The 27,243-nt window shown below is 37.8% G+C and overlaps 1 protein-coding gene across 1 annotated transcript; it reads right to left on the bottom strand.

Moving 5' to 3' along the window:
* Positions 1-1,096: 1,096 nt before the first annotated feature.
* On the bottom strand, positions 1,097-27,243 carry NUS1 (NUS1 dehydrodolichyl diphosphate synthase subunit). The gene is made up of 5 exons (XM_054569874.1): positions 26,692-27,243; positions 13,221-13,346; positions 11,936-12,085; positions 5,286-5,385; positions 1,097-4,638 (listed from the first exon to the last, which is right to left on the bottom strand). Exons 1-5 carry the CDS (start codon positions 27,104-27,106, stop codon positions 4,548-4,550), a joined length of 882 nt encoding a protein of 293 aa, XP_054425849.1. The 5' UTR covers positions 27,107-27,243; the 3' UTR covers positions 1,097-4,547.

The raw sequence follows: 27,243 nt of genomic DNA, 5'->3' as shown, positions 1-27,243 counted from the left end.
TAGTATTTTATATAATTAAAATGTGCATATTTATTTCATCTCAAAACTATGACCTATACATTCAAACCTAGACAAACTTGTATTTTTATAATTATCCTAGAGCATATTTTAGGAAACATCCATCACCACCCCTCCCCAAATAAATCAAGATTTCTCAGGCTCAGCACTACTGACATTTGAGGCCCAGTAATTGTTTTGAAGACTGTCCTGGCCTTTCGCACTAGACACTAGTATTCCTGCTTCCCCACCTCCACATCCCCCCCCCAACCCCCACCCCTGCTGTGAAACCAAAAAGACGCCTCCATTGCCAAATGTCCACTGGGGGGCACAATCGCTCCACTCGCAAACCAGCACACCAGACAAATGCTTCATTAAACATCGCCAGTTAAGTAACTTCCACATTTTTATGTCCCATTTTCTTTCTAATTATCTAAAATCTAGTTAAAATACAGATTCCTCTCTGGGGAAAACAGTTGGCCACTATTACCATTACCCATCTACTCCATTAAAGTTCATAAAAATAAGAAATTTTAGGCAATTGTTATGTACAGCTGTTACTGAGGAATAACATTGCAAAATATACATTGATCAAATCCATAAAAGACAAAGCAGTTAAGATCAACCTTCATCAGAATAGAAATATTAGACATACTAACTGTGCTGTTAGCACTTGCCTACACTCTGATTTTTTTCATTTTGCTAAGGCTTTCCTTCTCCAAACAGATCTTCCCTTATCTGCAAAAGAGCAAGTTAAAATTACTAGTGCTAATGAAGGGGAATATAAATATGGTCAACAGCAGATAGTTTGATCTAAGAATACATCTACTTTTTATTTTTTGCCATCATCTAGATATGAATCCAGATGCCAAAATTATATTCATTGAATCTCTAGGAGATCGAAGGGAGATACAAAATTACCTGAAGAATCTGGACCAAGGTGAAATATTACATTAAGGATAACTGAATGTAAACTATAATTTGTTCCAGACATTTTATCATGGGCTAATATAATTTGTTTATATTCAACACAGTAACAAAATACAAAACAGAATGCAAAACTCTCATTTCATATAGTTTAAAAAGAATCTCTTTATTAAACCTGTTACAGTAGCATCCATTTTTTTTTTTTTAAATATAAGTACAAAAGAATTCTAGGATTGTCACCAAAAACGTAATCAATGAACGATGGTATTTTGAGTTATTTTTTTTCAGGTCCCCAAATGTTTTCATTTTTTCCCCCCTACAATAAATTAGGGTTTTTAAACCTTAAGCAAATTCTTTTTGCACCCCCCTCCCACCAGTTTTATCAACTAGGATTCTCGGAAAACCGCTGATACTAATCTGTTTCCTGGGGTATTTCAAACTATCCTGAGCTTTTCCTACACTACTTTTTGTGAAAGGATTTCCTATTAACCAAAGTTAAAATGTGATCTTTGAAGAATTTGATTTCAGATGAAAATTACACATAAAAGCCATCTTATAATTACATTGTCAAGTCGGAAAATGAAACTCTATGCTATGTATGACACATGATAGCACTTAACCTTCTATTTTCTGGTTCGACAGAAACTGTCAAGTTTCTTTTTAAAAGATACACATATACATTTTAAATTTGGCATTCTACATTCAGTAAAAATCAATTCTGATTTTAATTACGGTGGAATTTTGACAATTCTAGCAATGGTAAAGATGAATTTTATATCGCTGTTATATAGCAAAAATCAAATAACATCGTAAGATTCCAAATGTATAACCTGGGAGAAATGAGAATATATTTCAATCAAGAACATATCATCTAAAAAAATAGTATTGCTATCCAGTCTTAGCAGTTTCTCATTACATTTCTGCAAGTCCTAAATGTTTAGAATAAATGTAGCATTCAGATAATACTATAGTCCATGAAAAGAGTATATTCTTTTATTGTTTTTGTTCATACATGTTAAGTTTCAAATTTCAATCATAAAATTCAATAAATTTGTTTCCTTAATCATAAAAACTTGCTTTACACATTATTTACATGTCACCCAAGTCTACAGCCATACAGGACATCACAAGGACTTGACTCTACATGGTGTCAACACACAACAGGAGGGAGGTGTCAAGTAACATACATTCAAAGATTAATTTGTAGATATGTGCACAGTGTATTTGGCACTGACCAACAACTCTCTTTTAACAGGCATTGTTAGGCCTTAGGAACAATATACCGCACCTTGCTATTCACATCAAAACCAGCTTTCAAACTCTACAATAGTAACAATTTTTAAGAAACAAAACCAAACCAGAATTGGGACTGGAATTCCAACCCTCTCCGACTTCTTGCTATGCTCCAAGATGCCATTTATAATGTAGGTTTAATCTGGTAACTTCTCCATTGTGGGGGAGTGTCAAGGAGAAACAACTTAAATATCCTCCAACAGACATAAAAAGAACACTTTAAAATTACTACTTCTTGGGAGTACAAAGGGAGCTCCAAAAATGCCTAACTAGTGATAATTTTGGCAGGAATTACAGAATGACCAATGCCATTCAAGCTGTGGAGATTGTACTAGTAGTTGAGCACATGAGAAGCATCTGGAATGCCTCCACCTGAATTCAGAATCTTTAGTGACTTATTTTAAGGGACTCTCCCTAGGCCTATAATAGACTCAGGTTCCAGGCTATAGATTTACTCTGATGTATAACACTACACTGCTATAAAATGGAAGGAAATAAAGGACAAAGACAACTATTAAACCTTTAATGACTTAGGCTATATTCCAGTGGGTAATTTATTTGACTAATTTCATTTTACAAATATTAAATCATTTCAGTTGGGCCCATTAAATTTTATTCATTAAAGCTATACATATTCCAGAATGTTTAAAAAAGACAACATTTATAAAAAGCATAAATTCAGTCTTAAACTAAGGCCAAAGAAAGCCTCAACAGAATATGGACCACAGTACAGGGGAACGGAAGTCAAAAATTCTCTGGTAAAGCTTAGAGACATGCTACAGCTTCACACAAAACTCTTAGCAATAAGCTGACTTTAAAAAAAAAAAAAAAAGTCTTACAGTGTATAAGGAACTATGAATCGGAAAGTAGTGTCACTAAACCAAAATTTAGTTTAATCATTTTATTTCAAGTATATTTTGAAAATCTTAAGTGGGGTTTTGTAATCCAAAATTGAAACATTTATTCTTTATACCTTTTTAATCTGAAAGGCAATTCCAGATCTCACTTTACAAATCCAGTCTTCTCTTCTATTTTGCAGACTTCTGAGACCTGTATTTAAACTTCCCCATTCTAAATGTACAATTTTAGATAACTATTATATACTCGTTGGTAAGATTTTTCTGAAAACTGTCCAAATATAAAGAATGGTTTCTGTCCAAGGATCGTCAGTGAGGGAAATATGAAACACCTATCAAAAAATTATTCATTTAAAAAATAACAGAACCAGTGCTGTTCTCTGTCATGAAAGAGAACATGTAAAATTTACTTTTGTAGACTTTGGTGATGTTTTATTACCTACACAGACCTCAATCTTACTTAAAGATCTGTTATACACAGTCACCATCGGGATTTACTGAGTAAAAGTCCTGCGTACTGACGTGGTCCTAAATGTGCTATTCCAGAGAGGAACAGGTTACTTGTGGGGAAAAGAGCTGCCTTGTAACTTCCCTCAAATGTTTATTTTAAATAAACATAGTTAATGGCAATATTTTTTTAACCAGCTTTGGATACTATGTAGCACACTGCGCACCAAACAAAGAAGAAAATCCAAACCTTCTTTCCTTTTTTAGGAAACTTTTCACCTTTACTTTTAAGGTTACCACTTCTTCACCTTTCTTGAACTGCCTAATACATAAAATTTTTTTAATTCTGCCTTTCAATGTTGTAAGAGTTCTTTTTCAAATGATCCTCACAACCCGGAACAAAGACAACAGATCAATACTCTCAAGTCACAGTTTGACAATGATGAGATGAAAATGGACGGATTATCTGAAAACAGGTATTCCCTCCGCTCCAATGGTGAGCAAATTTTTAACATGTGAGCAACGCAGAACTCCATTCCTCTGGAAATCCCTCAAACTTAGAATGCTTCTGTTTAATTAGTCAATATATTATTCTTAAAAATTAAAGTTTGGTCACCAGGAGAGACTGAAAAAGAAAAAAACTGATTCCCGCCCCCCAAATAATAAACTAACAGCTCTAAACATCCACTCCTCTCCCTACAAAAACAGGGAAGTAGTTGGGGCTGAAGCCTTTAAAGCTGAAATTTCAGCTCTTATATTACTGCTATTTGCTCAAATGTGCAAGTTCATGTATTTCCTTCTCCAATACTTCCCATTTTTAAGTTTATTTCCATACACACATACATACACACACATATACACTCATACATACTTAGTCTCAAGTAAGACACTTTTTTGTGTTTGTTGATAAATTATGAGGATTATGAACTAGGTGTGTATAGGGTTTCATAGGTGCTTTGTAAACATCAGAGTCACTTGGGTCCTTTTCTCCAAAAGCCTGACATCAAATTGTGCAACCAAGGAGCACTACTTTCCCAGGCGCTGTTCACACGCTGCATATTGACGAAGTGCTGAGAAAAAGTCCTCATATCTGATGTTTAGGTGAGAAGGCAAAGAACTGAAAAGAAAGCACAGGGGGAAAAGAGTAATTAGATGACATACTATGATTTGGACGGGGGAACCAGAAGGGTAATGACCAAAAAGAGATTAAGGACAGCAGAGAGTAAATAATAAGCACAGAGAATGCAAACCATTTCTACTAAGGATTGTTAAACTCATGGTGAAACAGGTCAAGTGAAAAACAATCTCTTTGAACACAAGTAGACAAAAGCAACTTGCAGTAAGATAGAGATTCAGAACCTCTTAAAGCATAAGTTTGGATTAATAAAACTGGAGATACATTAATAAAGAATTTCACTCAAATTTACTTCAGGAACGCCTCTCTGTCCAAGTAAAGCCAGTACCACTCGAACGGCTTCTGACAGGCAGGCTTTACACTGGCAGAGCCGCACAGCATCCCTGCACGACGCGACACTGAAGCCACGTGGTGAGTAACCAATAAATGAACAACATTTTTCTCACCATTTCCAGTTGCTCAAGGGGACAATTACAGTGTGAAGGGAAGGACTTGAAAGGCAAAGTGAACATAGAGCCAGAGGGTCCAAGATGATAACTCTTTGGGAATTCCCACTAAATCTTAGTACAGTGCTGGGCTCAAGAAACTGGCTGAATCTAACCACCGTCAGTACCCTTTTAGTTACTTACATAATCTCAGTCAACCTGATGTGCCAGGGAAGAAAGCCTAGTGTGCTGTCCACAGGCCCAAACTTCAATACTACATCAGGATCAGGAAAACAATTTGAACCTTGGAAAGAAAACACACATGAACTTACCATGCATTGCTTACAAACAAAGTGACCAAGAGCAAAATCTGTTTAAGTAAATTGGCTTCTTATGCTTTGAGTTTCAGTTCTCTTCAGATGCTTTACTTTTATGTTTCCATACCCTCATCCCACTGCCCAAAGTAAGCTTTAATATCTACATTATTTCCAGATGTGGAACTTCTCCCATCCTAAACCCTACAGGTAGCCCAACTATCTTTCCCAAAACCCCATCTCTTTGAAGACTCATCTTTTAAGATTCAACTTAAGTGCCCTTACAGCATCCTGGGGCCCACACTGTGTTAGGGGCACAAATGCTTATTCTAAAGTTGGTCAAACAACTTTAGATGAAGAGAAACTTATAAAGTATCCACTCCTTCCTTCCCCATGCCCCTCACTTTTATAGCTGAGAACCCAGAAAGACCAACTCCCAACTCTTTGAACTTCTATAAAATAAATCTTAAAATAAGTCTCTGGTATAAGAAAAAAAGAGGCTCTAATCCGAGAGACTCAGGTTCCAACATTTTCTAATAATCTAAATTCTGCCACTAACTTTCTTGTCACACAACTTCTCCAGGGCTTAGTTCCTTTATTTGTTAAATAAGGAGACTACATTAGACAGATCCGTCCAGTAAGTAATAAAGAATTATTTTCATAACAAAGTCTCCTTAAAAGTCTAAGCTGACAGAGTGAACAGATTGAGTAGAACACTTATTCCTCTGCCTGCTGAAAAACAAATCCTCTTTATCAAAAATGATAATAATAAGAAGGGACTTCCAACTAATATGGTATGAAGAAGGTGATAAATCCTCTTAAAAAAAAAGTTTTAAACTGGACAAAACCAATCACTTAGAGGCACTGGATATTAAACAGATGCAGGCTTTTGTTCTTTACAAAAACAAAACACAATGAAAAGAACAGCAGCTAGAGCTTCAGGTTAAGAATAGTAAGCACCTTGGGCCTTCCTGCCTGGAGACGCTCCTAACCTCACATCTCTCTGCTCCCAAACCACTGAAGGGAACTGCAGTTTTACCAGCACAGGGCTGACAGCAAAAAAGCAAGTAGTTTTGCTGCTTGTAGCCAAAAGATATGGGCCCAACTTGGAACTGGATGTTGTGGGCAGGAGGGAGGGGACAATGGTGAAAACCTGTGGATTTGGTAGCTAAAAGTGACAAACTCAAAAGAGAATGAATCAGGAAAACCTACAGCTTTGTTCCCATGAGGAGGTAGCCCCAGTTAGTGCAAGCAGTAAAATGGCCAGGAATTTAACAGGGAGATCCTGGAAATAAGGGCTCAGATAAGCTCTCACAGATTCATAGCTTCCTAGGAAACCACACACACAAAAGGAGGAGGAGGATGGGACAGAGAGGTAGGAAGGGTAAGTAACCAATGCAGGGTGACAAGAAAGGCCAGTGAAATGTAACAGCCAAGGAGATCTGCACACTCACCTGAATGCACTCTCTAAAATCGCACAAAGATTTTAGAAACCTTACAAACTTAGCATGTTGAGCACAACCAGTATCTAGCATGTAGACCATTTGCCTGACACATTAAACTATGTAGACACAGAAAGCCAGACTAAAAAATAAAATTAAAAATAGAAAAACAGAGCAGAGACAGCAGCAGTAATCTTTACAGACAACACAATCTTATACTTAGAAAATCCTAAAACTCTGCAAAAAGAACTACTAGAACTATTATTTTAGCAAGATCACAAGATATAAAAATCAATAATTAAAAAACCAAATGTATTTCCATGTAGTATCAACAATCTGAAAATAAAATAAAATAATCCCATTAACCACAATATCAAAAAGAACAAAATACTTAGGAACAAATTTAACAAAAGAAGTAGACACCCTATATCCTAAAATTACAAAATATTTTTTTAAAGATTTTATTTAGTTTTTAGAGACATAGGAAGGGAGAGAGAAAGAAAGGGAGAGAAACATCAATGTGAAAGAGAAACATCAATTTGTTGCCTCCCGCATACAACTGGTGACAGACCCCACAACCTAGGCCTGTGCCCTGACCAGGAATCAAACTGGCAACCTTTTGCATTGCATTACAATGACCAACAGACAGAGCCACACCAGTAAAGGCTCAAAATTATAAAAAAGTATTAAAAGAAAAATTAGACCTCAAATAGATGGAGAGAGATACTACATTCAAGAATTGGAAGACTATTATTAAATGGTAATTGTCCCCACACTGAGCTAATAGATTCTAAATTCAATCCTTATCAAAAGAGGTGTTTTCTCTTTTTAAATTTGGGTGCAGGGGCTGGGGGGTGAGGAGTTGACAAGCTAATCCTAAAATGTATGTGAAAATGCAAACGGCCCTGAATAGGCAAAAAACCTTTGAAAAAGAGTGTCAAAGTTGAAGGACTTACACTACCTGATTTCAAAGCTTACCACGATAAGTAATAGTTATCAACACAGGGTGGCATTATAAGAACAGACTACAGACCAATGGAACAGAATAGAGAGCCCAGAAATAAACTTACAGATTTATGATAAACTGATCTTCAACAAAGGAGCCATAGTAATTTCAGGGGGAAAGGATAGTCTTTTCAATAAACGGTAGTGGAAGAAAAACTGGCATCCTGTACCTCACACCATTCACAAAAATTGGTCAAGATGGATTACAGACTAAAATGTAACAGCTAAAGCTATAAAAACTTTAGAAGAAAATAACTGTAACTTTGAATTAAGGAAAAATTTCTTAGATATGACCCTAAATGCATGATCCACAAAGGAAAAAAATGATAAACTGGATTTTATAAAAATTAAAATCTTTAATAAAACCATTAAGAAAAAGGTAAGCCATAACTGAAAGTATTTGCAAATCAGATAGCTTATCACTGAAAACTTATACCCAGAATATATAAACACTTCTTAAAACTCAGTAAGCCAAACAACTCATTAAAAATAGACAAAAGATTTGAACACATGACAAACAGTATGCGAAAAATGTTCAGTATCATTAATCATTAGAAAAATATCAATTAAAACCACAAGATACTATTACACGCCCACTTGAATGGCTAAAACTAAAAAAAATACATTTAAAAACATTACAAAATTTAAAAAACTCCAAAACTGACAATACTGTATCTTGGCAAGTACGTGGAGAATCTAGGTTCCTTTATTTTTGACTTTGCTGGTGAGATGTAAGATGGTACAGATTCTTTGGAAAACAGTTTGGAAGTTTCTTAAAAGTTAAATATTCACTCACCACACAATCCAGCAATTCTTTTACAAGTTATCTACCCAAGAGAAGAGAAAACATGACCACATAAACACCTGTACGTGAATGGTCAGAGGAGCAGTATCCAAACAAACCAAATGACATCAACCAAATGTGGTATATCCATAAAACAAATTACTATTCACCAATAAAAAAATAATTACTAATAATGCCATATGAAAGGAACCTCAAAAAATATGCTGAGTAAACACAGCAAGACATGAAAGACTACATATTATTCCATTTATATAAAATTTCTAGAAAAGGCTAAATTATAGGCACAAAACAGATCAGTAATTGCCTGAAGCTGGGGGTAGGAGGGGAAAGATCAACTGTAGTCACAAGGGAACTTTTGAGAGTGACAACATTTAGAGGGTTTGCTTCTGCCATGGTAATGAGTTAACTTACAGCCCATGGACATTTTCATTTATCATCCGTCTACAACCCCTGAAAGCAACACCTGGGCTCAATACTTTTGCACTTCTCCAAAATAAAGGAGTAAGACAGAAAATGCATGACTAATAACTAAGGTTAATGAAGACTATGTGAATGAACAAATACTATATGTATATGTAGAAGTACTGCCTTTCTTCAAAAGGGTCAAGGTACAATGCTATGAACAGAAGGATCATTAAGTTAAGGCAAAAAGTTCCCAGGGGGCTATAGAGAGAACAATCAAACCAAAGGCTTTTATATAAACAGTTGAAGAAAGAGAAATAAAATGTTACATTTGGTATAAACATGACAAATACAGTGGTGTATGTGATATACCACCACAAAAGGAACCCTAAAAAAGGAGTCATAAATGACAGTTAAGATTATATTCTTGGGATTGCTTCCTAAATAGCTATTAAGTTCAAACTTAATAGAGAGTTCAAGCTAAAAAGAGGGAGGGGGGAGTGTGACATTATAGTATAATAAAAAATAAATATTTAGGCTTGTCCCAGTTTGCTGGTACAGAGCTGCTAAAACCCCACGAATTTCCAGAGTAATAGGGGTAAGAAGAAAATCTTGTTATTCATAAGCCCCTTTCAACCAGAGCAGAGTTTATGTTATCAAGCTAACTATTGGTAGGCCCCTAGACAGCTTCAGGACAGAGACCATTCCAAAGGAATTAACCATGTGATTAGAGGGTTGTAACTTTCAGCCACCAACCTCCAGGTAGGAGAAAGGGGCTGGAGATTGAGCTCAATCAATAATGGCCCATGACTTGATCAATGATGCCCCAGTAAAAGAGCCTCCATAAGCCCTGCCTAGCGGACAGGACCAGGAGAGCTTCCAGGCTGGTAAACAGGAGTGCGGTGTCCCCGAAGAGGGCACGACTGCCTGACACCAACGCCAGAGGAGACATTACCACCCTCCCCCACCACGACTTTGCTGTGTACACCTTGTATTTGGCTCCTACTGTGTTGTATCCTTTGTAACCGGTAAACTTAAGTGCCTTCCTGAGTTCTGTGAGCCATTCTAGCAAGGTATCACAACTCAGAAGGGACTCATGGGAACCTCCTATTTATAGCCAGTTTATCTGAAGTACTGGTGGCCAGAGAATTGCAACTGACGCCTGAAGTGGGGACAGTCTTGTAGGACTGAGCCCTTAAACCTGGTATAATCTGACACTAACTCTGGGTAGTTCATAGTGAAATTATATTGAATTGGTGGACACCCAGATGGTGTCTGGAAAATTAGAAAAATTCATTGTTGGTGTAGAAAAACCGCCCATAGGGAAGAAGGCTAACAAGCGTAAGTTCTCTTTTTAAGAATATTCGTGACTCCCACAAAAATCTTCTTAGGTCCCCTTCTTTACCTGCAAGTGCTTATGCAAGTGAGTCTGTAGTAGGTGGTTAGATAGGCATGTGAGCGGAAACAGTGGGCCAGGTTAGGCGGTCACCAGGGCATACAACACCAGGTGCCTGGCAACTGGCCAAAACTATAAGCCCTTGAGTTTCCATTTCCTTAAGTATTAACCCCTGAAAGATGACATCTAAGCTTCAGCTGTGTTTCAGCTCCAGACCCAGAGAAACAGCAAAATCAGAGGGAGTGACGCTATGGCTAACGTCAGGGCCAGGCTGCACTGACTAATGACCCTCTGACGCCGACCAGTCAGTGGAGGCCACAAAGGGGCACACCTAGAAAGCTGATGAATGTTAAGATCCTCCCCAGAGACACTGAAGATGGAGGACTCAGTGCAACTCTAAGAAACATGCCTTTGCTTTTCCCCACCCCCTTCTTTCCCCAGTGTGCTCCCACCCCGGAGCATGCCCATTTCTCTTTCGCCATTTTTGTCACTGCAGGGGTGCATCTCTCTCCCTCTCTTGTCTAAGCTCCAAGGGCCCTTCTACTACCTCTATAACTTTGTAAATAAACTTTTCCTTATAAAAGGTCTGTCCAGAAAAAGTCTAGCCATTGTCAATATAATGAGAACAGTTTGCACATCGATGTAACCTGGCAGCCAAGGAGAGTGGACTGGAATGTGCATGTGTGAACAATGGCGACTTCACTGTACTAGTCAGTGGGGGCGGTACACTCCATTGTGTGAGCACGTGTACTGTGTGGCTGTCGCACTCAAAATGACTGAATAGAGCAATGAGTCTGCATCAAATTTTGCTTAAGCTTGAAATTTCCTCCACAGAAACTACGGGCAACTGGTGATTGGCAGCTTCATCACAACAAGCCTGATAATGCATTATGTCTTGTGCAATTTTTTTGGTGAAACATCAAATCACCCAGATAACTCAGCACCCCCATACAACCCAGATTTGGCACCCTGCAACTTCTGGCTTTCCCCAAAACTAAAACCATCTTGGAAAGGAAAGAGACTCCAGACCATTGATGAGATTCACGAAAATATGATGGGGCAGCTGATGGCGATTGGAAGAACTGTGTGAGGTCCTAAGGTGTCTACTTTGAAGGGGACTGAGGTGTCATTGTCCTATGTACAATGTTTCTTGTATCTTCTTCAATAAGTGTCTTTTTCATATTACATGGCTGGATACCTTCTGGACAGACCTCGCAATCTAAGATCCTCGGCTCTGAATTCTTTTCAAGCAAAACTCAAGAACTGAGGTTGCCTAACTGAGGTTGACACCTGGTGCCATTTTTCCGCCTCTAATAAGCTGACTACAGATTTCATTATTTCAAAACCATTATCATGTAGGATCTTTAAACTTCAGAAACATGACATGTATAATAACAAGATCAGGCTTTAGAATGTGAAAGGAACCTAGATATTCTTCTTTATACTGTATATTTGTGGGAGACAACTAAAAACAAATATATACTACTTACTAAGTAAACTGTCTAACATATGTACATCCAAATCTGTGGATTTCTTTTGCTGCTGGGCTACTAATTGGCAAAATTCCTGAGCAGCTCGTACAATATCTGCTTTTCCATCTTCTGGGGACAGGACCTTCACTGCCGACTGGCAATTTAAAACTGGAGGAAAACACAAGCAAGATATTAAAAAACACCCTCTTCCAGATATATTTCAAAATCAGTTTCAAGATACATTAAATTCAGGCCAAAATGAAGGTACGGTTCTTACTGTAAAATGGAATAATTTAAGCCTTTCAATTTCCACATCAAAACATACTTAAGCTACTTTCCTCCAAAAGAACCCACACAACACATTTATGCATATATTTATATACTGACTTCTTTTTAAAGTACTCAGAATGATCTTGTATCTGTGAATAAATCCTCTAGCAAATAGGAATTTTAAATATAGTGTATATTACAATTTCTTAAGTCTAAAACGGCATCTACAATCACAGTAGTTAGTAGTAACACAGATTAAAGACAAAAAATATATTTTAATGGAATATGCAATCTATAACACATAACCACCTTATGAAATTTATGATTCTATCAAAGCTACTTTACAACTGATAGGATTCTAGGTAAGTGATAGCAATGCCAAATTCCTGTCTATAGAGGTTCCTGCTAATCCCATATAAAAACCATTGCAATATTCCTGATCTGGCAATGTGTCTGTTCTTCAAATTCTCTTTTGAAATGATTATAAAATCTGCCTGGTTCCTGGTGGCTTATGAGTTATATAAAATTTTTAACATGTGTGTATTTTTTTTAATTTTTATTTTTTGTTCAAATACATTTGTCTCTACCTTCCCACCACTACATATTTTTTAGTATCTATGAAAGTCATTTTTTTTTCTTTTTACTGATTCCAGAGAGAGGAGAAGGGAGAGAGAAAAAGAGGGAGAAAAACATCCATGTGAGAGAGAAACAGTGATCGGTTGCCACTTGCACATTCCACAACTGGGACCAAACCCGAAATCCAGCCATGCGCCTTGACCAGGAATCAAACCCTGACCTTTCAGTTTGCGGGACAATACCCAATCAACTGAGGCACACCAGCCAGGGCAAAAGTCATGATTTTATTTTTTCCTGAAAATTATTAACAAAATAAAGCATGAAAAGTCTAAATCTGATGATTAAAGATGGTGACAACAATGACTAACAGGGCAAATGAATAAATAAGTGAGTGACAATTTGCCTTGAACCACAAAACACATCTGCCTATGTCATTCAACTTTACATTTAAGCTTACCTTGATCATCTTTGTCATTACTATTTGCAAACTCTGTCGAGTATTTGGAACAATCTAAGCCCAGAAGTTCCTGCTGTTGTTTTAAAATTTCATCCATCAATCTGGAGTTATTTCTTTTGAAAATACCTTTAAAAAAACAACAACAAGTAAATCCCAACAAGGGTAATTCATCCTCTTCAATAATTAATGTATGTTTGCTGTAAAAAAAAAATGCTGGACCCAGAACTGGACATATTCCAAATGAAGTATTGATGACTAATTCTAAACTAGAATCTGAAAGGAAATTATACCAAAACTTTGTTAATACAAGAGCCTGACTTCAGGCTAAAGTCAAAAACAAAATAACCAAACAGGGGTAGGTATTTAATGTCTATATATATGATAGAAATTTAGACCTGGAAATCTTAAGAGATCATTTACTTGACCACTTCATTTACAAATTAAGAAACTGAGACCCAATGTCCTTAAGGTTCTGGTCCAACCATTTATGAACTGCAGCAGTGGTCTAGAATCTATACTAACAAAATTTAGTGAATTCGACAAAATATGGAAATACACATCATAAAATTGTTTTTTACCATACACAGAAAAGTTAAACTTTAACTATCATGTTGGATGAGAGAACCATGTGACATACATTTAATGTAAAAATATAAAAAGTTCTAAATAAAAACAAACGGCAATATTGTGGCTATTTTCAGAGAAGCCAACTTTCTGGTGTCCGTCTTTTTGGCATTTACCAAATGTTCTTTTCAGTCACACAGGATTTTAAAACAGTTCAAAGATTAACTGGGAAAGGGAACATAGTAAATACGTAAAAAATAGCACAGAAGCTGCTGAATATGCTGTATATAAATGCCAACTTGGCAGTATATGTGTAATAGCAGCTCAAAGATAAAAGCAGTCTCCTTTGGCAGGGGAAAGGTTTTGTAAAATAATTAAGACTTGAGAAAAGAAAATGGAAAGGATATTTAGGTGGAGAAAATGCTTAAGAAAAAAACACGGAATGCTCAGAAGACAGACAAATGCTGCTGGTGCAAAGAATGTGAGAAAAGGGGAAAAGGGATAGTCCTAATTTCATTTCACTTCGTCTGCTCAAAGGGTGTCAACAATTTCTGAGCAATGTGGAATGTGTGGAAATTTATGTCTTCAGGAAAATTAACCTGATAACAGTACAGCGAAGGCCAGTCAGCAGACTACTGCAGTAGTCCATACATAATTTGATGAAGCAATGGAAAAGGATTCATTACAAAGGAAAAATTGATAGAATGAAGAGCATGACTTAATTAGAGGTGAACACAGAAAAGTCCATGGCTTTAATCACTGGTAACAGAAAATGTTAACATCTTTTTTAAGTAGGGAAATTCTACAAAGAGAAATGGCTTGAGAGAAAAGTTTAGTTTTTACATAGGTCATTACAAAATATTTAGGTAAGGATTTATCATAAAAGTGATTAAGAAACAGGAGGATAGGATGTTCAAAAAAGGTTGTTATATAAGTACCTCATGGGTACGAATCTTACCTGTTTTGTTTACTGGGGCTCACGTACTACCTGGTACAGAACAGACACTCAACAAATACCATCTACTGAAAGAGTAAGACAAGGCAGAGACGAAGGGATAGGGAAAGCCTCTTTAGGGTTAAGTGACTTGTCGGCTGACCCCTAAAGAATTAAGAGAATTTTCTAGGTGTGAGGCGGGGAAGGTAACATAGGAAAAAATGGAGGAAGGAGACGTGGATAGACATTTGAGTGTCATCCTCCTTAAGGAGAGAACCATACACTTAAGAAATGATAAATAAAATTTCCCAAATTAAAGGAATCTAGATGGGGGAGAGCAGAAGGCTAAGGACGTGGCTCTTTATCAAAGTCCACAATCATTAAGACTCTAAGCTGGGAAAGATACAGGAGAACACTTCGTTAACGCCCATGTCCAGAGCAAGATTCCACCCGCGACCCGAGCCCCTTCGCCAGACCTCCCTTTCTGTCCAAGTGCTCCTCCTTCTCTGATCATACTTTCTGAAACGATTTTAAACAACTTCGGACCAGGACAGGGTAAGGTGAGTGAAGCAAAAATTTAAGGGGGCGCCCAAAACTCAGTAATTAAGACAAGCAGTAACAATACACTATCTTTAAAAACTTAAAATCAATGCAAAACATCCATGATGAAAAAAACATTAAAATTTTAAGTAAAAACAGGATCAGCATTTGGGTTCTTTCATTTCCAGTTCATTCAAACATTTAATCCTACCCAAAAGTTCTGTAAGCATCTGAAAATGTACACATCTAAAACATGGCAGCTTATCTTTAAAGCTAGCTCTCAGGCACATGTATTTCATCAAGTTAAAAAAAGGGGGCGGGGTGCGGAATGTGAAAACTTAACTTGCACTTGGGGACAAGGCCTGGAAGAGACTAGGCAATATAAAAGCAAATGATGGGGCAAGAGGTGACTGCAAATCCTAACTGCTGTAAAGCTGTTTAAATTAATAAAGAAATAAAAACCATAGCCCTTCTTCTTGTTCTATTTCTAATAAAGGCATTACTACCTGCCCAGTCACCCCAGGCATCTTCTCTACTCTTTAGAGGTATCACCACCACCCCGCCAGTGTCCTATTAATACACGGAGGCCGTAGCCTCCTCTACAGCAGTGTTTCCGGTACCCATTTATTTTTGTCCATTGTCCCTACTGTTTCAAAACGTAGTCTTCTTTATAATAGTAGAACCACCTTCTGATGCGTCTTTCCTGCCTATTCTCATTTATCACTAGGTTGACGCCAAGATTCACTCTCCCTGAGGACATCTTCTCTCCTGACACATTCCAACTTTAATGTCTTCAGTGGCTCCCCAAATACTGACTGTATGAAGAACTGAAGAACAAGCTGCCCAAACCAGCATTAACATTCCAGCCTATGCTTCCACATTTGGCAGGTGGAAATAATTTATATTTATGAAATAAATGAATCTTCCTATTTCTCTGTAGTACTATATTGCCAGCAAAATAGATTGCCTTATATTCCTTCAAAAACACATGAAGAGACGTCAACCTCCATTTTATGACGTTACCCTGCGCAGCCCCACACTGTAAAATTCTCCCTATTCTTCGTAGGCCAGCTGAAATGTCACTTATCTGCAGTCCCAGCCAGACGTTCCCCATTTCTCCTGACAGACTTTCACACCCTCCAAATACACACATTTTCTTCAAACTCTTTAACACATCAATATTCTACTTTTTATTTTAGTTACAGCTTAACTTCCCTACGAAACTGTACTTAGTTGTAACTTGTATCTTACTCGTTTCTTCTCCCCAGGGCACCTTCCACAGAGCAGGAGTTCAATGTTTATTCAATAAACTGAATTATCGGTATACAAAATGCCACCTAAAAACAGGAGAACCTAAATGAACATGTCACTGAATGGAATTTTTCAAAAGTTTCCAGGAACCTCTCACAAGAAAAGCAGACACTTCCTCATTGCACACAGGCAGAAATTTTTTTTAAATAAGAATATTACACAGAGACGTAGTTACAAAGACTTTCATAAAGTTATTTTAAACAGAACCTTTGTGTTGGCTGATTTGGATAAAGAGATGAAATTTTTCAGAAGTATTGTTTCTGAGATATGCTAAATGCATAGATAAGACAGCTATTAGCAAGATGGGTCCTCACTGTCCTCCAAGGTACTCATCTCAGTTACACATAAGCAAGATTATCTGCTTACAATTTTCTTCAGATTCAAGTCTACACACCCACTTCACATGAAACACAAGAAATGCAACAAGATGTAAGCGTGCTTTTGATTAAGATATAAGATACGCAATTCCTCTAGCAATACCATAGTTTATGTGGAGATTCTTTTTCTCATATCATAATTCATCGTGTTTGTTTTCACAGAATCTAAGATAAAGCCAAAATGATATAATAAAAGTAAAGAAACCATCACAGAAGGCATTTTATGTAAAAGGATGTTGAGACTACATTCATTCAGGAATAACTGATCTAAGAAATAAATATTTTGTAAATACTCAAATTTTTTAGAAAACTGTATTTTACAGAATTATATAGTAAGTCATAAGCTTCAAGTATTATTTCATCCAATTCTTTTACAGATATGGAACTAAGACCCAGAAAGGTCAAACAACTGCCCTTGGTCAGGAGTCTAATAATTTGGCAGGAAATCAAGGTCTCTAGGTTTCTAATTATTCAGTTCAGTAACTATTTCTAACATTGATAAAGAATGATAAATCCACTTCACTATTAAATTTCAAATTCTTCTCTCAAAAAAGTTAGATTCCATAAAACAGAACTGACCTTTTTACAAATGAACAGCATTTTCGGAAAAAAACTAGAACTAGAGTCTGTTAATTAAATTCTTTAAGAATGACTTAGGAATATAAAATAAGTTTTTGTAACAATGATTTAAATAACTTGACATTACGATTTGTTGCTCTACAACTATATCTCATGGACTCTCAATTTTCCAACTATAAACTATGGAAATAAATATATATATGATATATGGAAGAGCAAAAAAATTTTAAAACACACACATGCACACAACCACAAAAATCGACAACTCCCATAAAAGAATAAAACTTTAGGCTAGGAAAGCCAGACCTCAGAAAGTCTACAATGTTTTTGGTATTTCTTAATAAACATTAACTATGTACTCTGAGGGCCAAATGTACTTCTTTTTATATTCCAAGAAATACCTGTTTTAAATTCTAATACTAAAAAGTATTTAAGATGTTCAAAGTTTAGACAATAAAGGAATGTCCCCTAACCATCCATCCACCTTATGTTGGAAGGTAAATAACACAACTATTTCCAGTTCTTAATATTTCCTAACCTTTGTCAACACACATGGGCAATCTTGGAATCTGTGATCATGCAATTCTATATCCCATTTTTCACGTGTATGACATGTATCCTTCCTTGGTGCTAATCTCATGATAGTTTCGACAATTACATTATTTAACAAAAAAGGCCTTTGCTGATTTTGTTGAGCTCTTAAAATACAAACATCAGTACTTCCCCAGCAAAAATCATTCCCATTATAGGTAAAGGCCAATATTACTGGTGAACATGGAAATTAGGTACAAAGAGGGGAGCTATCAGAGATGTAGGCAAAGGTCTTACCGGAAGAGGTTTGTGGGCTTAGGTAATGAGCTCAGAAAACATTCCAAGTACAACAGAAATCCATCAGAAGGTATTATTCATAGTTTGAATGATCAAAAAGACTATTTTGTTGGTGGGTGAAGAATGGATGGATTATACAGTAGTTCCCCTTATCTATGGTTTTGCTTTCTGAGGTTTCAGTCATCCACGGTCAACCATGGTCCAAAAATATTCAATGAAAAATTCCAGAAATAAACAACTCATTTTAAATTGCTACCCTTCTGAGCAGCATGATGGACTATCACACCACCCCCTTCCATCCCGCCCAGGACTGTAAATCACCCCTTCGTCCACCCTACCCACACTGCACAGGCTTCCCGCCCACTAGTCACCTATCAACTAGTGCTATTTGTTCAGCAACAAATCATAAGGTCAAATTATTTAAATCATTGTGGCAAAAACTTATTTTATATTCCCAAGGCGACTAGGTCAAGGTTATCAGATCAGAGAGAGAGACCACATTCACATAACTTTCATTTCAGTATAGTGTTATTATTCTATTTTATTATTAGTTTTTATTAATCTCTTCCTGTGCCTGACTTAAAATTAAACTTTATCATAGGTGTACAGTCATGCACTGCATAACTATGTTTCAGTGAAAGACAGACCACATATAAGATGGTCGTCCCATAATATTAAAGTGGATTATAAAAAACAAGTTTAATTGCAATGCTGAAAGAAAAAGCTGGACCTAAGATGTGAATTTAGCTGCTATGGGCAGTTTAAATTTTAAAAAGAAAGGCTCAGCATTTCTATCTAACCCCTTGTGCCTACTCATGGCCAGGAAGGAGTCAGGCGCTGGCCAGGTGGGGAGCCCAAGAGCCTGCCCTGCCAATCCCTGCAGCAAGACATACGCACACACGCTCCTAAATACAAACTCACGTTCCATCCCTCCCTTTCTCTTTACCTCTTTCCACCATGTCCAGCTCCTCTCTATCGCCCTCTTCCTCTCCCCACTTCTTTTCTCCCTTTCATTATATATGTAACATATAAATATATATTCATAATATATAAATACATATCAAATATATGTAATATAAATATATACTATGTGATATAAGCATGTTATAACATATAAATATATAACACATAATATTTGTAACATATAAATATAGATATTTTTTTCTCTCTCTCAAGCTTTGTGTCTCTGGGTCTCTTTCATCTCTTTCTCCCTTTTCCTTTCTTCACTCTCTCCCCACTCCTGACACCTATTCTCTCTCCTAGGGAGCCTCCCTCCAGGACTCTTCCTGCCCCACCAGCACGCGTGTGTGCGCGCGTGCACACATACACACACTTTCTCTTTCATACTTGATTTTTACTGTACCTCTTCTATGCTTAGGTACGTTTACAGGCTATACCATATAGACTAGGTGTGTAGCAAACTGTACCATTGAGGTTTGTGTAAGTGCACTGTATGTTTGCACAACAACAAAATCACTGAACGACAGACACATTTCTTATAATATATGCCCATCCCCATCATTAAGTGACGCATGACTGTATGAGAGGGAAAACTATTATTTATATATATGGTTTGATACTGTTTGTAGTTTCAGGGGATGTTGGAATGAATCCCTACAATGGGGCAGGGGTGGGGGAGGCTACTGTATAGGGGCCAGAATAGAAATGAAGACCAATCAGGAGGCTATAGCAGTCACCCAGGCAAAAGAGAATTAACTTCACCTTGGGCAGCTGCAATGGAGAACCAAAACAAATGAAAACTTTGGGATATATTCTAGCAGTAAGACCAAGGAGACCTGCTGATAGACTGCAGGTGGAACATGACCGTAGGAAAAGACATACGTGACACCTACATTTTAGTTCAGCAATTGGTCGGAAGGTAACAGTATGTTCTGAGGCAGGAAAAATTGAGAGCAAGGCAGAGGTCAGCAAACTACCGCTACTGGAACACAGCCACATGGTTGCTTTCTGGCATAAGTGGAGCTGAACAGCTGATACAGGAGTGACATAGCCCACTAAACCTAAAATATTTACTAGCTGTCCCTTTAAGAAAAAGTTTTTGGAGCCCTGATTTAGAAGACAGAGTGAACAATGAACAGAAAGGCACGGGTATTCATACAAAACAAATCTCTAGGATACCCCAACATTTAGAAGTGGAAAAAAAACGAGAAGCCAGGCATAAGGCTCAGAAGAAAAAGGCAGTGAGAACGGAATAAATACAACCATGTGTGTCACAGAATCCTGGTGAAAAAAATCCTTCAAAGAGAGAGAATTAAATACGTATGCCCTATCCACCTATTAATAGATTCTATACTGTTTTCCAGTACCTCACTGGAGTCTTTTGAAATCTCTACTATACATGGCTTTATGACCCAGTTGATGTATATATACATGCTTGAGTGCAGTATGGGTAGTCTAAAAAATGAAACCTATAAGCAATTCTAAAATGTCATTTTAACTTTAGTTACACAAGTATTCAATTACACAAGTATTCATTCAACAAATCTTATCTGTATCCCTTCAATATGCTTCCTTTAAAATTTCTGTGAAATAAACAATTCTATAAAATGGGACTTTTAAAATTCTCATTTAATATCTCTTTTAAATGTGATATTCAAATTTTTACTCTGGTTATTCTTTCCTTCTATAGAAACAGATTTTTAAAAAAATCTAGCATCAAGTATTTATAAGGACAAGGGAAGCAAAAGGGAGAATAATGAGATAAACACTGAAATAATATCTCTTAGTTCTGAAGCATCTCTCCAACGATGGAATTAAATGCCTCTTTATAAATAACTGCAGTCATTAAAGTAGCACACCTTTTTTCCTTTTAATCTAAACATCTATGTAAGTTACCTAGTGGTTACCCTAATTTAATTCTCTAACAATCAAATTATAACACTACTAAAGGCAAACTTCAGAGGAAAACATATACTTATAAAGCAATTATTTAAAATTTTTAAAAAACCCTGCCATTAAAATTTTAGATGAATGAAGCAGTCAAAACAAAATCTTATAACCCACTAAACAGTTTTACTGCAAGACAGCCCCAGGATACCTCATCAAAAACAATTATACTGGAATTAGCACGTTGTAGCAAGGGAACAGGTATGTTTGATGGTGGCATTGTATAATGGAATGAGTGCTGGGTTTTAAGTCCCAGCTCTTCAGCTAAAGAAGCATGTACATGGCACAAGCCTCCGAGAGTTTCTCAGTTTCTGATTAAACACTTAAAAAATGCAAGTATCTTTACAGTCTCTGCTCACCTGACAAATAAATAGTCCCATGCAGAGCAGGAACCCCATAAAGTTAAATTTATCTGTTTAAAAAAGGAAAGTGAGTCCTATGATTTACAGGATGAACATTTATAATTGTGGTCTGAAGAAAATTCTATTTGCCTTTAAATATCTTTTACCAATCATTTCCATCATCTGTAGATAATTAGCCTTTTACCAAGGCTCTGAGATGCCCATACATAATCAGAACAGGACTGAAAGTGACTGTGTTGTGGCCGCATTCTCCCACCAGCGCAGAAGTCAGTACAGCATAACAGTTCAGTACCAAAGCTTAGGAATAAAATCTGATTCAAACTCTAGATCTTCTCCTTGCTACATGTAGGTTCTTGCTTTCTAAGTCTCAGTTTCTTGATGTATGAAACTGCTAATGATTTCATGTACTTCTTTGCACAGTATCTGGTGCATAGTAAGTATTCAACAGAGAAATTATGGCTATCAAGTAAAGGTTTATTTTACACATTGATCAAGTAGCATGGCTAAGTGGAAGGGTGCACAGACAATGGGGTAATTTCAAAAGTTAACCAGAGCAGGACAGAACTTTCCAAAGACAGCAAAACTGGGGGTGAAACAGTCAAGAGACACTATCTACTAGGTGATACTTAGAACGGATAAACAGGAACCTGTGAAAGCCTCCTCACAGGTAGGTAGCCCTTGGCAGAAAAAAGAGGGCACCACAGAATGCTATGACAAATGTGAAATATTGTGCTAGAAGTGAGTCATACAAAAGTGAAGATAAGGCACAGAATGCTCCTTTAAATGGAGTTACCAAATAAGGAAAGCCAGGTGCACTAGTTTCTCTTGCTTGCTATGTTAAAATGTAACCACATTTATATTTTAATATTCACTATTTCAGGCAACTCTATATTTCAAAATAAGGAAAATATTACTTAATAAAATCATTATTGCCAATAGCATGTGTCAGTGTGCCAAATAAGTAAACTAGGGAAAACCTATGTTCATTTTCCTCCATTTTTTTAAGACTTCTAGGTAGTATTTGTGTTGCAACACAATTTATAACTCAGTTTATTATTCTTGTTACAGAACATGCAATCTTTCTCTCAATTTAAGGAATACATACTGACTACATGCATAACACCAATCTACGCTCTGTAAAAGGAAAAAAAATGATGACTGGAAGCGTCTGAAGAAATTACAATCTTGGAAGAAAATTCAGGAACATATACTTCTAATAATTTACAAAATAGAAGTACCTTTAGAGATGTACAAAATTCTAAGGAGATTCAAGGACACAAGAAGACTAGGAATGAAACAGTCAGGAGAGAGACTACCTATGACATGACAGTTAGGGGGGATTGATAAGGATCCATGAAAGCCTTCTGACAGGTAGACCAGCATTTGCCAGGAAAAGGAGAAGAGGACACTAGGAACATCAAGTAGCCTAACTGCGGGTGCAGCAAAAGACGCAGACTAGTGAGAGCTAGGGTGGGAAGGCTGGCAGTACACTGGGCAGAGCACGTGAGTGTGAGAAATCTGTACCTAAAAACCATGCCATAAAGCACCTAGTGAAGATTTACAACTGTGAAAGGAACACTCAAAAGCTGCAAAATAGATGTCTTTTGTCATTACTGAATTCTCACACGGAAGTCAATGCCATATTCTGGATCACTCAAGCCTATCCTAAGTAATATGAAGACCCACCCCAAATGGTCCTCGCTCATTAAAAGGAACATAAAGGATGAATAATTTCATGTAAGGCAGGAAGATCTGGGTTAGGGCCACACTGTAGGGTACGAATGTATCATTTGGATAACAACAGAAATGCTCAGGTCCCATTGCCTCATTCGGTCCGAGCAACAACTGTGCTGCACCTGGATTTCATATAGGCATCCCCAATGACTCACTTCAGAGACCGTCCCTAGACCTTGTCTTGAAAATACTGCCCCACAGCAAGGTTCCCAGCACGGCACCGATACAGTGGGCCGCATGAACAGGTCCCATCACTGAAGACAGTAATACACATCCAGGTACCCTGGGCCCCGGCATGCTTGCACTGAGACCTAGGCAGGCAGAGCACCCCCATGGCTGCACCACCAAAAGCCCCCAAACTCCAATTTCTGTACCATCCCAGATACGGTCATTTCTTGAATTATAATCATGCAGAAAAAAACAGCCAAGTCTTCCCTCCATAGTAGAATTCTGGGCCCAAGAAATTCCTGAGAAAATGACTCCAATTTCTGAAAGATAAAAGAATTACTGGCAGAAATTATTACAACTGCAGACAGATGGAAAATAAAAGGATCAGTTTGTTGGCAGAAGTCAAACCATAGGAAATATCAATGGGTTTTTTCAGTCTAAGGATTGAAGATAATTTAGAGCCAATTATAATCAGAATGAATATTCAATTTAAAAATGCCACTCACTAGCATTTATATATTTGCTTGTAATAACTTTTAGCAGCTATTCCTAATTTGAGGGTAAACTTCTTAAGAGACACCATTTCTTGTACTTCTTTGTATCCCAGAAGGTACACAATAAATCTGGCATTAGAATTTTGTTCTAAGTTAAGTATCTACATAAAAATAGCTAAAATAAAAGTTCGCTAGGGAAAACTGAGTAAAGCTGAAGAATCTATACTTCCCCAGAAAAGGACAACTTTTCTCACATACCCACACAGCTTCCTCCCTCACACCTTTCAGGACTATACTTGTTGTGCGTGGAAGACTGTTGCCTGGAGAATTCCAAGAGTATACAGTGTTTCTATGTCAGAGCAGACTGGCTTTAGAGCACATTTTACAAATGTTTAGCACTGTAGAGTGGTGAAGGAAGAAGTTTTCCAAAATAAAATTGATCTGTCATTGATTGCCTTTACTATGGTATCATATGGAAAGTTAAAATAATTTCAATAAAGCTTTACAAGAAAAAAAAGTCACTGAAGCTTTCCTAAGCCGCTCTATGTAAAACTACCTCACCTCCACCATTCACTTTCAACATTTCATCCCCTTCCCTGTTTCAGTTTTCATCATTACACTTAGGATCTAATACACTATATATTCTACTAACTTTTAATATTTGTCAGACTTCCACTAAAATTTAAGTTCCATGGACAGACAGATTTCTTCTATTTTGTTCACTGCTGTTCCCACTTGTCTGGAACAGTATTTGGTACTTAATAGATGCCCAATTGTCATCTGGTAAATGAATAAATGAATGACTCAATCAATCAAAACCAAGAATAGGAAAGTGGAAAATCCCTTATTTTAGACAATGAAATTTTTCCTTATCCCTTAGGAAATAATTAAAAGATTTTATATTAGGACACAAAGTGTTCTCAGTTCATTCACTGTAAATGCTGTGTAAAACTCCTTTCGGTTGTCTGTAATACTTGGTCAGCTGGACTTCCTCCTTTTCACTATCAATTGTTTTCCTACAGTGAATATGCACCAGATACTTCTGAATTCCACCAGCAATTGAATAACCAGAACTGCCGGAACAAGGATGTGTTGCAATATTACAATCTGTGTTAGCAGGCAGTCACCAAATTAAACTATTTAGCTCTACATTTTCCTTCCCTAGGAGAAGGTAAACCGCCCCTCCTTTAGAGGACTCACCTGGATAAAGTGATCGACTTTTAACAACTTTTAAGTCAATTCACCACATAGCTTAAAGGCTTTAACTAATTGCCATGTCTGCTTCACTTATTTTGTTTCCCAGCAATGTATCTATCTGTTGCACGATTTCTATTCCTCTGGGGGAGTTCTCTGGCAAGTTCCATGAAACCTCTGGGGGAGTAAATTAAACTTTACTCCACAGGGCAAATCATTATTTGATGACAGGCTACCTAGACATTATATTACCAGTACTTTTTGGCTGCAAGAAAGGTTGTAAGTCAATCAAAGATTACTCTGATACTCTGTGAGAGCTAGCCAGACCTCAACCCACCTTTTCTGGAACAAACTCACACTTAAACCACCTGTCTGTTGAAGATTAAAGTTAAAGATCAAGTTATAGTGTCTGTGGAGCATATCAGTAATTTAAGTTATTGAACATAGAATAAAAGTTTCAGTCATTCATACCAATACTCCTAAATCACTTTTCACCACATCGTTCAGGAAGTTCCACCGCTTTCAGGATATGACTGAAACCCACACTATTATGATATGACTATTAGAGCATTCCCGAGCCTCACCTCCTACTCACTCTTTCATGTCTTGTTTAAACTCCATCTCTCCACAGGAACTTCTCACGCTTCCCCATTCAGAATCTCTCTCCCCTCTTCTCATAGTAGTTTCTTACTCCCAACATTTGTTATTGGCCACATGTCATTTACATGACTGTGTCTACTCCCTGCAAGCCTGAGAGTCCACGGCATTAAACGTAAGATTTCAAGGATAATAATGCTTATTAGCAGAATCATTTAGGTTTGTAGCCACCTGGTCTAAGTATTTACAAAAATTCCCTACAGTGAAAATTCCCTCAATCAAAGCTATTAAGAGGACAATTACTGTCTCAAGTACAATAGTGGCCACTGAAGATCGTGAACCCATCCCAGACCTCCCAAGACAGGTGTCCGCTTTCTTTTCTCCCTACCCAGTCTCTCACATACTTTTCATAAGCTCAGTTCAAATGCCACCTGGTTCCAACCACTCAGCTCAAGCATAAATCCTCCACAGCCTGTGACTTACGATCAGTGTCTTGAATCTTTCTGAAGAAAAACGTAGTGTAATAAAAGGGCAAATATGTAGAAAAGCACACACTGGCTAAAATTTCAATCTCTCTATTACTAACTTTTTGACTTTGGGCAAATCAGTGTTGATCAAGCTTCCTCACCTTGAAACAAAGGTATACAGATACCATTTACCTTACTAGGGAATTTTGAAAAGTAAGAAATATCCTTAAAACGTACAGACACCAATTGACGTGCCCAATAAAGCTTACCTTCCTTCCTCGAAAGCATTAACACTGTAATTTGCACTTAAAGGATCGAAACCGGGAGGACTGCGGTGAGCCCCGCGTACACCGGCCGGATGCGAGGTCCCCGCGGTCGGAGACGCCCCGGTTCCCCTCCCCGCACCAGGCCTCACCTTGGTGGTCGTAGACACTAATGTACGAGATGCCCACGGCCATGCACCACACCACGAGGCTTGCGATGTCCGAAAAGCTGGTCTCCTGCTCTTCCTCGGTGATCACCAGGCCCATGTGCACAGGGAGCTTCTTCAGGGAACGGCCGTCCGCCCGCCAGCGCAGCCGGGGGTGGGTTGCGCCCAGGCCCGGCCCCCCTCGCGGGTGCCGGTGCTGACGGCGGTTCCTGCCTACTGCCGGGGGCTTGCGAAGAGTGAAGACGAGCGGCGCTAGGACCGCGGCGGAGGCGGCGCGGCAGCAGCGCCGCCAGATCCAGTTCCAGGTGCCGAACCGAACGCGGAGCCAGTAGGTGAGCGTGCGGTGCAGGCAGAGCAAAGCGTGCAGCACCCGCCACACCAGCTCGTACAGCCCCGTCATACTCTCGTGGCGCCAGGCTGTCCTACCCTCCCTCCCACACCTGCGGCGCGATGGCTTTTTATCTACCCCTGCGGCCGCCGCGAGCCATCGCTCCCAGTTCTCCTGCCCCACGCCTGAACCCGTTTCTACTGTCTACA

This window comes from Pteronotus mesoamericanus, unplaced genomic scaffold, assembly GCF_021234165.1.
Source record: "Pteronotus mesoamericanus isolate MK-2021 breed Mesoamerican mustached bat unplaced genomic scaffold, CSHL_Meso_final contig_20, whole genome shotgun sequence".
Taxonomy (NCBI): domain Eukaryota; kingdom Metazoa; phylum Chordata; class Mammalia; order Chiroptera; family Mormoopidae; genus Pteronotus; species Pteronotus mesoamericanus.
The sequence above is the reverse complement of the archived record's forward strand: the minus strand, read 5'-3'. Positions and strand labels throughout refer to the sequence as shown.